The sequence below is a fragment of the Lepidochelys kempii genome, chromosome 3, assembly GCF_965140285.1.
Source record: "Lepidochelys kempii isolate rLepKem1 chromosome 3, rLepKem1.hap1, whole genome shotgun sequence".
In the NCBI taxonomy this organism is placed as follows: domain Eukaryota; kingdom Metazoa; phylum Chordata; order Testudines; family Cheloniidae; genus Lepidochelys; species Lepidochelys kempii.
The window spans coordinates 137,013,508-137,026,988 of record NC_136382.1 but is presented as its reverse complement, the minus strand read 5'-3'; the positions used below and the strand labels follow the sequence as shown (position 1 = coordinate 137,026,988).

Genomic DNA, 13,481 nt, shown 5'->3' with positions numbered 1-13,481 from the left:
GCCCTTTTTTCTTGGCTTAGTCGCTCCTAGGAGGCACCAAAAATGGCCAAATACCTGACTGTTCCTGAATAAGCTCCATGTAGACAAGCCCTCAGCTCAACCTCTCCGATGTCCCTTTTCGGTCTCCTTATGCCTAACCACCCCGCCTCCAGGCCAGTCACTGCTCAACTATGTAACAGCCAGGAAGAAAATAGCTCTTAGAAGCTGCTCTCACTTGGTTATCTACTAATAGCCACAATTCTCCAAAGAAAGTTGAAGGGAAAATGTAATACATTATATATAAGTCGCTACTTCTAAATTTATAAAACGACAATTTTATTTTTTTTTTAATTCAGAAGATATTTCTGACCTAATTATGTTTTATTTATGTCAGATTTGGTTCGAAACAGGTCTCACAACGTCCACCAAGGCTACTGTTATCATAGGGCAATAAAGAGGATAATGCAAAATTATATCATTAATAGCGATTATATTTTTAAAACACAATGTAAAAATGCACTACAGATGCACGTGTGCCTGCAAAAAAGAGTGCATGGCTTGAAATATGCTTCAAGACTGCTGTGTTCCTTGAAATATTTGAATGAAAGGAAGAAGGAAGTCTGAAATATACAAACAGCCACTGATACTGTCTCAGTCATTACCTGTAATTTTACTGGTTCAGGAAGTTTCATTTGAAGAAGGCCTTCCGTCAGCACCCGCCCCCCTTTGACTTCTTCCTCTCCTCTTTCTGGCTTTAGCTCCTCTGTACTCATCTCCTTCTCTGGCACTTCACTCTCATCCTCCTGGCTCATGCCTTCCTTGAAAACGCTGGGCTCAATCAGCTGCAAGATGTGTTTCAGATCCCCATTATGGAAGACTCCCATGATTAGCAGAGTGTAAAAAAGCTTGATGAGAGGGACAAATAGAAACTCTGTCGTACCCCCTACTGGATCTCTGACATGGAGGTTGCCCTCTTGAACAGCCTCAGTCAGCATCTCTATAGTTTTGGCCTTTAAGATATCCAGAGGAAATTCAGGACTAAATTGATAGCACTCACTGCTAATGCTTACAAAACTGGGAGACGAGAACTGGATTCTAGGTCGTAGTGAGGTGCTGAGTCCTATACCAGGGAGGCCATGTTTTTTGTTCTCATCAGGAAACAGAGTAATGCTCTTGGTCTCATCTGTCATCGGAACAATAAATTCATTATTCATCATTAACCTGGCCGTGGCATAGGTGTTGAGGTGGATGTCAATGAGTAAGTCGTAATAGCCTGTGCGAAGCAAGCCTGGCATATACTTATTCTCAATGCCATACAGAAGCTGAGATTCATCCACATGGCTGCACATAGCATGTGCCACCCGGTTGTTCCCTAGAGCACAAACAGCTGAATACAATCGGAGGGTATGATAGTGAAATTTCAGCAATTCTTCCTGTTCTGTCAGTTCTAAAATATCTATAGACCTGTAGAGAAGAAGGGAAAATAGAGGAAGTTCCATATCAGTGCAGTAGCTAGGAACATAGGACTCAAAAAGCAAGAAAGTTATTCAGAATTCTACAATTGTGCAATATGGGCAAATTAGCCATTGCTCTGGACCTTGAATTTTTGAATTCCTAACTTTCAGGTATTTAAATTTGCAATTTTATAGACAACAGACGGCTTAAAAATCATGAGCCAAGCCTTGAAATTGTTTAGACTGTATAAAAACTATCACTTCAAAAAACTCCAATCGTCTTCAGTGGGAGCAGGATCAGGCAGAATTATTTAAAACAAATTTCCCTTTAGATTTAGATTAGAAAAAAAAATTAGATAATTGAGAACATAAAGACAACATTCAAACTAAATTTTCACTATTCATGCTACTTATTTAGTTTTCATTTCAGGCTGGACAATGAAAATAGACTACTCACTTTCACTTTTGGTTTCTCATCATCATTAATGTAATATTCTAGGCAATTTCACTTTCAGGTTCTTGTAGATTAGCACAATGCTGCAATATTTGGGTCACAAATATTGTGGGGGGGATGTATTACACTTGTTTTGAGGTTTTATTTAAATGTTTCCTTTAGAATTTAACATTAATAAAATCATGGAAATGCTTCTATTGGTCACAAGTTTTGTAAAAGCTTACTTTTACAAAAAATAATTTTGGGGTTTTTCATAACATAAATGTAGATTTTTGCTTTCAATTTCCTTTTTTTAAAAAAAAGCAAATAAAACCTATATGCATTGGAGTTGAGTAACAATCCTGCAAAGTCTTTCAGGTTTGAAACACAACAGCAATGGAGATTTCAAAACAATCTAGTTCATGAATACCTCTTGCTCTCATCTGTACATTTTTAAAAGTGAGATTAGATCATAATACAAGCTAATCACTTTTAGGCCTAAATCCTTCTCTCAGTGCCAAGACCAAAGTGTCAGGCATGCACAAGGAGATATCACAGGGGCAAAAAGAGACACCCTGCTCTGCGGCCAGCATGCCCCTGTCCTCAGACTTGATTGGTACTTTCAACTACCTGAAAGGGGGTTCCAAAGGGCTCTAGACTGTTCTCAGTGGTAGCAGATGACAGAACAAGGAGTAATGGTCTCAAGTTGCAGTGGGGGAGATTTAGGTTGGATATTAGGAAAAACTTTTACACTAGGAGGGTGGTGAAACACTGGAATGCGTTGCCTAGGGAGGTGGTAGAATATCCTTACTTAGAGGTTTTTAAGGTCAGGCTTGACAAAGCGCTGGCTGGGATGATTTAACTGGGGGTCGGTCCTGCTTTGAGCAGGGGGTTGGACTAGATGACCTCCAGAGGTCCCTTCCAGCCCTGATAGTCTATGATTCTATGGTATCTGAGCTAGCCTCTCCAGCACACCGGGGGGTGGCTGCGCCTCACCAGCTCCAGACCTGCTTCCTGTGCTGTGGAACCAAGTCCGTTCCACTTCCCCTGAGGCCCCTCATAGCCCTGGGAGAAGTAGCAGAATTTGCCCCACAATATTTTTTAACAAATATACTCAAGCTGCACACGATATTTTGGTTTTTTACTACGGACCACAATGCACTAATTCTCACTCTCCACATATTTCATGCATAGGTTTGAAGATAATATATCTGAAGATAATCAAAACAGTCCATTTGTTCTACCGAAATTGAGTTTTGATGAGCCTTAAAGCACACAGCATATCAGTTGTTTGATTATTGCTAACACAAAAATCCAAATAAATTACTAGACTACAAAAAAAAAGCACTGAAAAACTTTGTACACACACAAGCTACAACTGAGGCTCCCTCCCTTCTGACCTATCTAATGCTTTGTAAGGATTAGTTTCAAAATTTACCAGCAGCTTTGTACATATTTCCCCTCTCAGCAAAATAATATACAAAACAAAATCAGGTATGCCTTGTCTACATCTCCATGTAGTTCTGGCGTCCACAGAAGCATGTGCTTCTCCCTGAGGAGAAGAAACCCAAATCTGTCATAAATGCTAATTGGCAACGTGTCTTTAATTCAAGAGATCTCTTGTTGTTGAACATGACTAGAAACAGTTTATTAAAACCAGTGATTATATTTATGTGACCCAGTTAATAATTCACTAATTGAATTTAATTGGGGCCCACAAGAAGGGATTCCTTTCTATGTCAGAATATATTATTTGTATTTATATATATTATACAAATGCAAGAGAGAAAGGGAACTGACTGTCTAGCAGACTATTTTCTTGCTACTTGTCTGACCTTATAAAACCCACACCTACTCTCATTCAGTTTATACATACAAACAAAGCCAACCTGTTTTCTTCTGGGATATGGAGAGACATGAACTGCAAAGGATCCAAGCACTGTACCATCCAGCCTTGACGTTCACTGACCCGTGAGATATCAACCTTCAGAAAGTGGTTTGGCATTCTGCTCCACAGCACATGGGTCAAAAACTGGACATGGAGACGGGGAGGGCATTGAGGGACTGGGTTTTTATGCTCGCTTTTGAACAAGCCAGCAGACAATGGCATTACATTCTGGAGACAGCAAGAGAAGAGACAGTTAGTTTTATAATCACTATAGGACAATGCAGTGTATGATAATACACAAGACAAATGTGCTACAAACAGATATGAAATCAATGCAATGAAACAAGCATAGTATGGTAGGAATGTCGCATTTTATGCAGCTCCCAAAACAGGCTGGGGACTGGTGGTTCTCAAAGCAAAATATAAAACACTAAATAGAACTTGCCTAAAGGGATGTCATAGAGGTTTAATATCTAGCTGCCCTGAAACCAGAGATATGAAATCCAGTAATCCTTACGCCCGCTGAAACCTCAGTCTTTCATTCCTCTGAGACAGAGTTCAAGTTCTGTGCAATTCAAGTTCGCTAGAAGCAAGCAGTTTGGGTGAATCCTTGAAAACTGAAGCCCAATCTCTTCTGTATGGACATTAATGATCCCATGGCCCTATTTGTAAGAGTAAGGGTTTGCCCTGGTATTTAAACCAAAAATTGTACCCCCATCTCCACCATCACAAGTTATTATGTTCTCCTCCTAATTCAGAAGAAGCTAATTTCAGCATGAAGAATAGGATTTAAAGGCTTCCATGGAACCTTAAAAAGTCTGTGTTAGTTCTTCTGGGCTGCAACCCTTTTCATGAGACTACACAGTATCCCATACATATAAATTGACTCTGAGCTAAAACAGACATCAGTGCATTGGATATATTTAAAAATGAAAATTCTCACCATTTTTACCTACACAAGTGTACATTTGAATTCTATCATTTTGATATTATTTATACTACCAATACTGATTGTTTATATTGCGATAGGACCAAGAGGCCTCAGTTAGGATCAGGGCCCCCTTGGGCTGTAAAAGCACATAAGTGGCAGTCCCTTCTCCAGAAGGCTTGCCACTCTCTTCTATAGCAAAAAATCACTTCTCAAGACTTGTTGCTGATTGTTAAAGCCAAACCAAGGTCTTAATAAAGGCATTTTGAGCTTCAGAAAAATAGGCACTGAAGACTAGATTCGGCTCTGGTCCTCTATAGATACACAGGGCAGTAAGGCCTCTACTACCCCCTGTCCATGTCCAGCCAGCAAGGACATACCCAGATCGTGCCTCTGAGCAGGGGACAGGAGAGATAGCAGGGGCTGCCCAACCTATACATCCAGCGACAAGCCTATAGGAAGGGAATGGACATGGAGTGGATGAGTCCTTAGTTTGCACAGCAAGCATTACAACAGTTAGAGTAGCTGGCTGTGCGGACAGATATGGAGTATGCTACATCGCCAACGGTATTTTATGAAATTACTCCCTGCAACAAGAGAAAAGATGGAAGAAGAATCGTGCCTCTCGAAGCCACAATTGTTCCTGATGCTCCTCCTGAGAAGGCACAGCAACACACTGCTGCACAGTAAGCCTGGAGACTCAGGCCATGTCTACACTAACACTTATGCTGGCAAAATTTTTGTCGCTCTGGGGTGTGAAAAAATGCTCTTGCACCGACATAGATTGTTGAGCTGGTTTTATTATGTCGATGGGAGAGCTCCCTCCCATCAGCATAATGCATCTACACGAGCGCTCTTACAGCGGTACAGCTGTGCCACTGTAAGCTTGTAAGTGTAGACATGGCCTCAATCCAGCACTAAATATCCCAAATCATTAAATTCAGCTAATACACACAGTAACTTTTGTGATACAAATCTGTATATAACTATCGTAATTGTTCTTTGCTACAGAATGACAAAATATAACCAGGCTCGGGGAGTGAAATATGAGCGTTATAGAAATTGACTAAATTTGCAGTAGTGACCGATAAAATGAGCATATAGTCCCTTTCACAATGTGAATAGTACCTCACACATTCGCACTGCAGGAACGTGTGATTTTAGAATCTTTTCACAAAAGGGTGAGATTCCTCCACAATGTTCGCATTCATTTTAGCTGTGACTACCTTACATGTTCATACCATAGATGTGATGGCTTCAGAGAAGACATGATATGATCTAATGAATAAATAGTGCATACTTTAAAATTGATCTAGTCATTTTTATTCATTGCATGACATACAGCATGAAGGGTGACAAGCATAAGAAATAAATATTGTATTTACAGTTTGGAAATATTTAAGTTCTCAGATGCAACCTTAACAAAATTGTTTTATTCTGTGCCATAAGATCAAATTTCCAAGCCTACTTGCAGGCAAGAACCAAAATATGTGCCTTACAAAATGCCATACTAAACAATTGCACAAACAAAAATATCCCTAACACCGGGAACATACTGAATTCAACAAAATAGCAACAACTGGATATTATCTGATATAACAATTAAACTTATAGAGAAACGAATAAGTGTGGTCTTATTTACCTTTATCCTTCCCAACTCAAACTGGAAAACATTGGGGCTTGTAGCTTGTGCAAATACTGCAGGAAATAACTTAGTACTTGGTTCAACCTAAATCACAAACAGAAATACACAGTGACACAAGATAGGAAAACACCATCAATGCTAGGAAACCTATCACTTGTGTCAACTGCTTGTAGGTACAAACTACTTCGTGAAACTCTAGAAGATCATAATTGGGGTTCAGAAGAGAGAGAAGATTACAATCGCATCAGAGGCAATGTCTTTTCCTTTCATTTCTATTAATAAATAAGGCTAGTAAAATTCAATCTACTAGCTTTTCTCATCTGGATGAGGTGACAAAACCAAATAAATATATACCTGATAATAGGTGCTCAGTTCCTTGCCATTAGCAGTGAAGGTTAGCAGACCACTGGCAGCATCGACCACGCAACCAATCTCTAGTCCATTGTTGTTGCGTCCTTGTCCAGGGCTCATGCTCTCTCCAGCGCACACCATATAGCAGTTGCTGCGTTTGATACTGAATTTCAAGAGATACATTTGTGGCTAGCAGGTGAGCTTGTATGGGAAGGTAGAGTTGTAGTCTGTTTATTCAAATTAAATTACACTGTTGCAACCATCAGGCTACTGCTGAAACTGGAATGTTGTATTAACGTCATGGTTGAAATCCTGGCCTTATTCATAGCAAAACTCCCACCGATGGCAATGAAGCCAGAATTTCACACCATGGATTTTCCAAAGTTCCGTAAAGATGGAAGAATTATTTCTGACAAAACAAGAACCAGCCCAAACCTTTACATGAACCAGACAAAAGAGATTCCAGGAGTTAACATTTTAAATCATTTATTTTTATGCATCCCTGAACTTACAGATTCTGACCTGCACCATAAGCAGAAATGCCGTGAAAGCATAAGAACAGCCAGCCTAATTCTGGCCTGACTAGAAGCAGGACGTACCACAATTCTAACAAGAGACTGTTCTCACTTGACTTTGCAGACTGAAGATTTTGCAGGCTCGGGGCCTGAATGACTGAAATGGCACACAAAGGCGGTACTGCTTCTATTTTTCAATATACATAATTTTGATCAGGCAATTATTTCACGTATTCTTCGCAGTGGAGATATAAACAGGTAAATTATATTAGTGATGAAACTTTACTGCACCTTTACCTGTCATCAGTTATTTTACTTTCAATAACATGGTACTACATCCATGGATCTTGACTTCACGTTTCCAAACAAAAACATAACAGCAGCTATACTGGGTCAGATCATTGGTCCATCCAGTGGTTCTAAACCTTTTCCGACAACTGTACCCCTTTCAGGAGTCTGATTTGTCTTGCGTATCCCCAAGTTTCCCCTCACCTAAAAACTACTTGCTTACAAAATCAGACATAAAAATACAGAAGGGTCACAGCACACTATTACTGAAAAATTGTTTACTTTCTCCTTTTTATCATATAATTATAAAATAAATCAATTGGAATATAAACGTTGTACTTACATTTCAGTACATAGCGCAGTATTAACAAGTAATTGTATGAAATTTTAAGCTGTACTGACTTCAGTAGTGCTTTCTGTGTAACTTAATGTAATACTAGGCAAATATCTAAATGAGTTAATATATGCCCTGGAAGACCTCTGCATACCCCATTTGAGAACCACTGCTCTAGCCCAGTATCCTGTCTTTTGACAGTGGCCAATGCCAGGTGCTTCAGAGGGAATGACCAGAACAGGTAATCATCAAGTGACCCATCCCCTGTCATCCACTCTCAGCTTCTGGCAGTCACAGGCTAAAGACATCCAGAGCATGGGGTTGCATCTCTGACCATCTTGGCTAATAGCCATTGATGGACTTATCCTCCATGAATTTATCTAATTCTTTTTTGAACCCAGTTTTACTTTTGGCCTTCACAGCATCCCCTGGCAATGAGTTCCACAGATTGACTGTGCATTGTGCGAAAAAGTACTTCCTTTTATTTGTTCCTGCTCCCTATTAATTTCATTGGTTGACCCCTCAACATTTACAAGCCTGATTCTCCTCTGTAATTCCCATTTTATACCAGGTGCTAGATGTTTAAAAACATACCAAGTATAAAACAATTCAATTAAAAAGAAAAATAATTGGAACCAACCTCTCATGAACCTTTCCTTTTTCATCCCCTAGTGTCACTGTAACGGTGCGTACTCTGTCCAAGTCAAAGGTCATGTCATATTGATGGAAGTCAGATGTAATCCAGCCCACCCAGACATTAGCAGGTTCTTGCCCAGGAAATATTCTCACTGAGTAATAGTACTGTCAATAAATTAACAATATCGCATGGCGTTAATATCTGGTGTATGTTATAATTTTGATTCAGAATTAATTTGTTGTTTTAAAATCTCGTAGTTTATTTTTCACAATCTAACTGGGATGAATCAGCTTTTGTGAACAGATATAGTCTTGTTTGAGAGTAATTCATTACTAGAGCAATGGAAGAACGATGATTGCTTTGCACGGACATGTTCTTCAAAAAAGCGGTCTGATTTAAACTGAAAGACAAGAGGATAAAAAAAATGCATGCAGAAACATTGGCGGTATGTTCACATTACAGTAGTAGAGGATTAATAGACATACAGGTGCATTATTATGCCTGCAAACTCTGGAAACACAGTAAACTGAGCAGATTTAAGGGGCTGAGCCTGTCACTGATCCATGCACAAAACTCCCATTACTTTCAATGGGACTTCCACATTTCATACTCTGAATCAGGATCATGTATTTAGTTGTTGACTCTAACTCTCTATGTTTGAGTAGCTCTGGGCTTGACTAGCTGTTTCAAAATAGGGCCATATTCTGCCTTTGTTCTGTTGCCCATGGAAGTTCTTTTAAGCACAGATCCAAGCTAAGTTAAGTCTCTTCAAATAGGAGTTGTTTGGGATTTGGGGCTAAGTAGGAGGCAGGTCAAAATGGAATGAGTGTGGTGATCTCAAGTTTTGTTACACAGTACTACTGCAGAAAAGTGCATAAAAAATATGGCCTGGAAATAAAAGGGAGAAAAATTGAATGTGTTCACTGTGACTCCTACTAGCAAAAGTAAGCAATTGTTAGAAAAGCAAACAGCAAAAATATGAACACTGCGTTGCCATACCGTAGAAGTATGCATCAAGTAATCATAGTCATCTCTGTCATCTGCCAGAACATCCTCTGTGAGCCGTGCCGAGTGGCTTGTGCTGTAATCTGGCTTTGTCCTTCTGAGCATAAACCTGTAATACAGCAAAGTACTGAGGACGGAGTAAAATCACAACCTATATCAATTCTGAGCAAATCAATACACACAAACACGCACACGCACACACACACACAGGAATTCCGCAAATATAAATTACCCTAAAAGATTTAGTAGTTGGGTCCAGATTGTTATTTATTGTTTACATCAGGTATGGGTAGAATAAGTGCTTTACAGAAGACACAGGGTAAAATTTTCAAACTTGCCTAAGTGATTTAGAAGCTTAAATTGTTGGATCATATTAAAGAAGTTCTGTATTAAAATCACAAATGAGTTTGATTCCCCAGAGTTTAAATTCCAGGGTATTACTAATTAAGAGGTCTCTTGGTTTTTGGTACTGTTTCTCTCCCTCTATGTGTGAAACTTGCAAGCTGCTAACTGTGTTAGTACATTCTAAGACAGAGTCTGTTCTCAAAGCAATTCACAAGAGAGAGAGACTCAAAGCAATACTCTAACAACAGAAACAGCACCCAGAGACTCCCCACCCTTTTGTTGTATTAACAATTGTGATTAAAATAGAGATAGAGGATGTATGTGGATGGATGCTTGGTGTGGATAATAACTGAATGATCAGGGAGGTGCCAGCCTAAGAATCCAGTGTCCATCGGCTGAAGAAGGTGTCAAGTGGAAATAACCAGAGGACCCCACCCGGAGGGCAGACTGGAATCCACCCAACAGCCTCAAGAATGGGAGAACCAAAGAACAAGATAACATCTTGGAGCCGTCAGGAATGTGCTATCTGCTGATTGATTCAGCAACAGCATGATGAAGCAATTCCCATAGACTGGCATAGGAAGAAATTCCTATAAAAATAGACTCTAAAAAGTGAGAACTTTGGGGTCTGATTCTGCAAACCAACTTCCAGGAGCATCAGATGAGCATCTGACAAGGCCCTGCTCCCTCCTCATGTCCAGGCCACCTGGCCAGTGGCTTGGCATGAGCAACTCTAAGGCTGGTAACTATGATAACAACCTTGCAGAACCTGTGTGTGTGTGTGTTTGTATGAATGAATGTGTGACTAAATATGAGATTGAATGGAATGTTATAACTATAACTAACTGCTTACTATGATTCTTTCTGTATTCACAATAAATGTGGTGTTTTGCCTTTTTCCCTTTAATAAGATCCTGCTGGTTTTTATTTTATTGGTACAACAAAATCCTATTCTCAAAAGTCATTTAGGAGCCTAAGTTCCATTGACTTGAAATGAGTGTTTGTCTCTTAAGTACTTATGTCATTTATAAAAATGGACTTAGGCTCCTAAGTCAGTATGGAGCTTTTGAAAATTTTATCCACTGCCCCTATTCTAAAACTTTACAATTTAACATAACACAACAAGCTAGGGGGCGAGCAAAAGTACAGAGGGAATGGAAGGATGAAGGTTTCAGTAATATGTCTGGACAGTTACTAAGTTAGGTATGTGTATCTCATGGATCAGATGGGGAAGGGGAGGGTTTGTTTGATTACCTCTGAAAACGATAAAGATATAACATAGTGAATATTCTTGCCTCACGTAATTGGGGCATGGGGAAAGACCATGAAAGTTCAGATGTTCACCAAAGCTTATCTAAATATCTTTGGCCTTTGCTGGAAGTCTTATAAGCATCATTTTCTGATGAAATTTCCAGTATTTCCTAGTTTTGACAGGATCAGAAAAAACCCTCTGGCACTTTTAGAGTGCCTTTCATCGGAGAATGTCAAAAGACTGCATTTAGCCTCACAATACCCTTAGAGGAAGGCTTCTTTTATAGATTTCTGTTTCTTCTATTTAACAGATGATGAAAGTGAGGTACAGGGAGGTTAAATGATATGCTTATTGTTACACAATGATTCAGTGGCGGTGCTGGGAATAGAACCAAGGAGTCCTGACTGTCAGTTTAGCACTAACCACAACTTTACAAACTCTCCACAGAAAACTTTTACTGGTGATATGGAGAGGGATTTAAAATGAATTTTCTAGTAATGTTTAAAGCAAACCCTACCCACCGTATTATGACAAAAACAGATCAAATATGTTACTGACCTTTGTTTAAGACGTGAAGGTTTCTCTTGAGTGTAATCCTTGTGGTTATTGAACTCTTGTTTTGTAGCTTCTTTTTCTTTTTCTGCCCGATCAGGCACTAGGTGACCATGAGCTGTCTTCATCAGAACCTCAAAATCAGAATCAGCATCATAATCCTCCAAGTCGCTTTTTGGGCCAAAAAGACCAGTGCCTGGCAACCCTCCTGCTGATGTTTTGGAGAATACTTCTGCACACTCAATTGGCATGCTCAAGCGAAAAAACATGATGCCTATTTTGCTGTTCTGTGAGCCAAAGGACTTCTGTGTGACCTTCAAACAGGGGGAGCTGTCTACGGTGCCATCTATTCTCATCACCTATCAAATATAAAAGCTCATCTATTATAAAAGTAAATGTCTTCTTCGCCTCCTCCCAAATGTTCCAGTTTGATTTTTAGCATAATATATTTAAAGTATTTAGAGTTACAAAATGATTACATGTTACAATATGGCCTAGACATTTAATTAAACATCAGCATGCCCTATAGCAGCAAGAGCAGGTAAATCCATTGACAAGTGAATGGAATTGCTTCCTTTTAGCACTGATAAACTGGATATACAGTCAAAGACTATCCCCACTATTTTTTGCAATAGTAATCCAACCTTGGCCAGTATGATCCATAATAACTCAAACACAAGGCACAGATATAAGAGAAAGAACAATATTTCTTTTTACCTATGCTTCCTGATATACTTCAATAGGGACAGAGTTTCTATTTCATTCAAATATGGCTTTCATGTGGTCTGGTAAAAACTGATCGCAATTGTGTAGAGTTATATGTATTTTGAAAACGTATGCATTTGTACAGATTTTTGTTATTGGATAAAACAAACAATCTGCAAACGGCCTATTGTCTATGCACATGGGTCCATATATAAATTGAGTAACAATTTCCATTGAATTCGTGAATTTAGAGTATTACATTGAATTTGTGCACGAGAGCATAAAAAGGTGACCGGAATTTCGGTTCCTGTATTTAAATGCCTGTGGAGGACAGTCAGCAACAGTACATGTACAACTCTGAAGTGTCTTTATATATTACAGTCCATATTTTGAGAGAGAGAGAGAGAGAAATACTATTAAGATCGCAAAGGTGAGGTCACAGAAGTTAGGAAAATACCAGAGATGACGGTTACCAAGGCAGTCTTAACTCTGCTCCCTTGTGCATATGCCTTATGATACAGGGTAATATTTTCAAAAGAACCTAAGTCATTTAGTACCCTAAGACCCAGATTTTTAAAAGTGTTTAGGTGTTCCTTTGCTCAGCTGACTTAGGAACCTAAGTCCCTTTTGAAAATGAGACTTAGGAGCCTAAGGCTCATTAAAAGTCAATGAGAGACTCCAAAGAGCCTGTGTCACTTTTAAAAATGATATTTAGGAGTCGCAGTGCTGATTAGAGAAAGGTCTACATACCTCTAAAAACTGAGCTTAAGTCACTTAGGTGCCTGTGAAAATATTACTCATAATCTTTGACTTTTTTTTTTTTGGGTAGAAGCCTTGTCTCATTCAGTGTGGAGTTTGTATAGAGTGCAGTATAAAACTTATGGGACAACAAGATAAAAGCAAGTATTAAAAATTTACCTCACCCATGGAGCACTATCTGATCTACACTATTGAATGAAGTAGGAATCTAAGTTAAAAACAATATAATTCAAGATTGTTTCATGATGTACTCATGCAAAGGGGTAGCATTAAGGTTGCACAAGCAACCTTAACTCTGGAACTTTCAGGCTTTTGACAGCTCAACTTGGCAAGCTTAACATATTATTTTATTATTTAGGAGTCTAATACATTCATGCTCTTCCAAGAGATCACTCATTGGCTGACAGAATT

The 13,481-nt window shown here is 39.1% G+C and overlaps 1 protein-coding gene across 1 annotated transcript in view; it reads right to left on the bottom strand.

Moving 5' to 3' along the window:
* Window positions 1–13,481, bottom strand: part of RYR2 (ryanodine receptor 2) — a 719,385-nt gene that overhangs the window by 258,225 nt on the left and 447,679 nt on the right. Inside the window, exons 30-36 of the mRNA XM_073338199.2 lie at window positions 11,613–11,965; window positions 9,452–9,566; window positions 8,456–8,616; window positions 6,682–6,841; window positions 6,325–6,411; window positions 3,756–3,982; window positions 642–1,443 (exon numbers count right to left, since the gene is read on the bottom strand). Of these exons, the coding sequence (XP_073194300.1) occupies window positions 642–1,443; window positions 3,756–3,982; window positions 6,325–6,411; window positions 6,682–6,841; window positions 8,456–8,616; window positions 9,452–9,566; window positions 11,613–11,965 (1,905 nt within the window). The remainder of the gene's footprint in view (window positions 1–641; window positions 1,444–3,755; window positions 3,983–6,324; window positions 6,412–6,681; window positions 6,842–8,455; window positions 8,617–9,451; window positions 9,567–11,612; window positions 11,966–13,481) is intronic.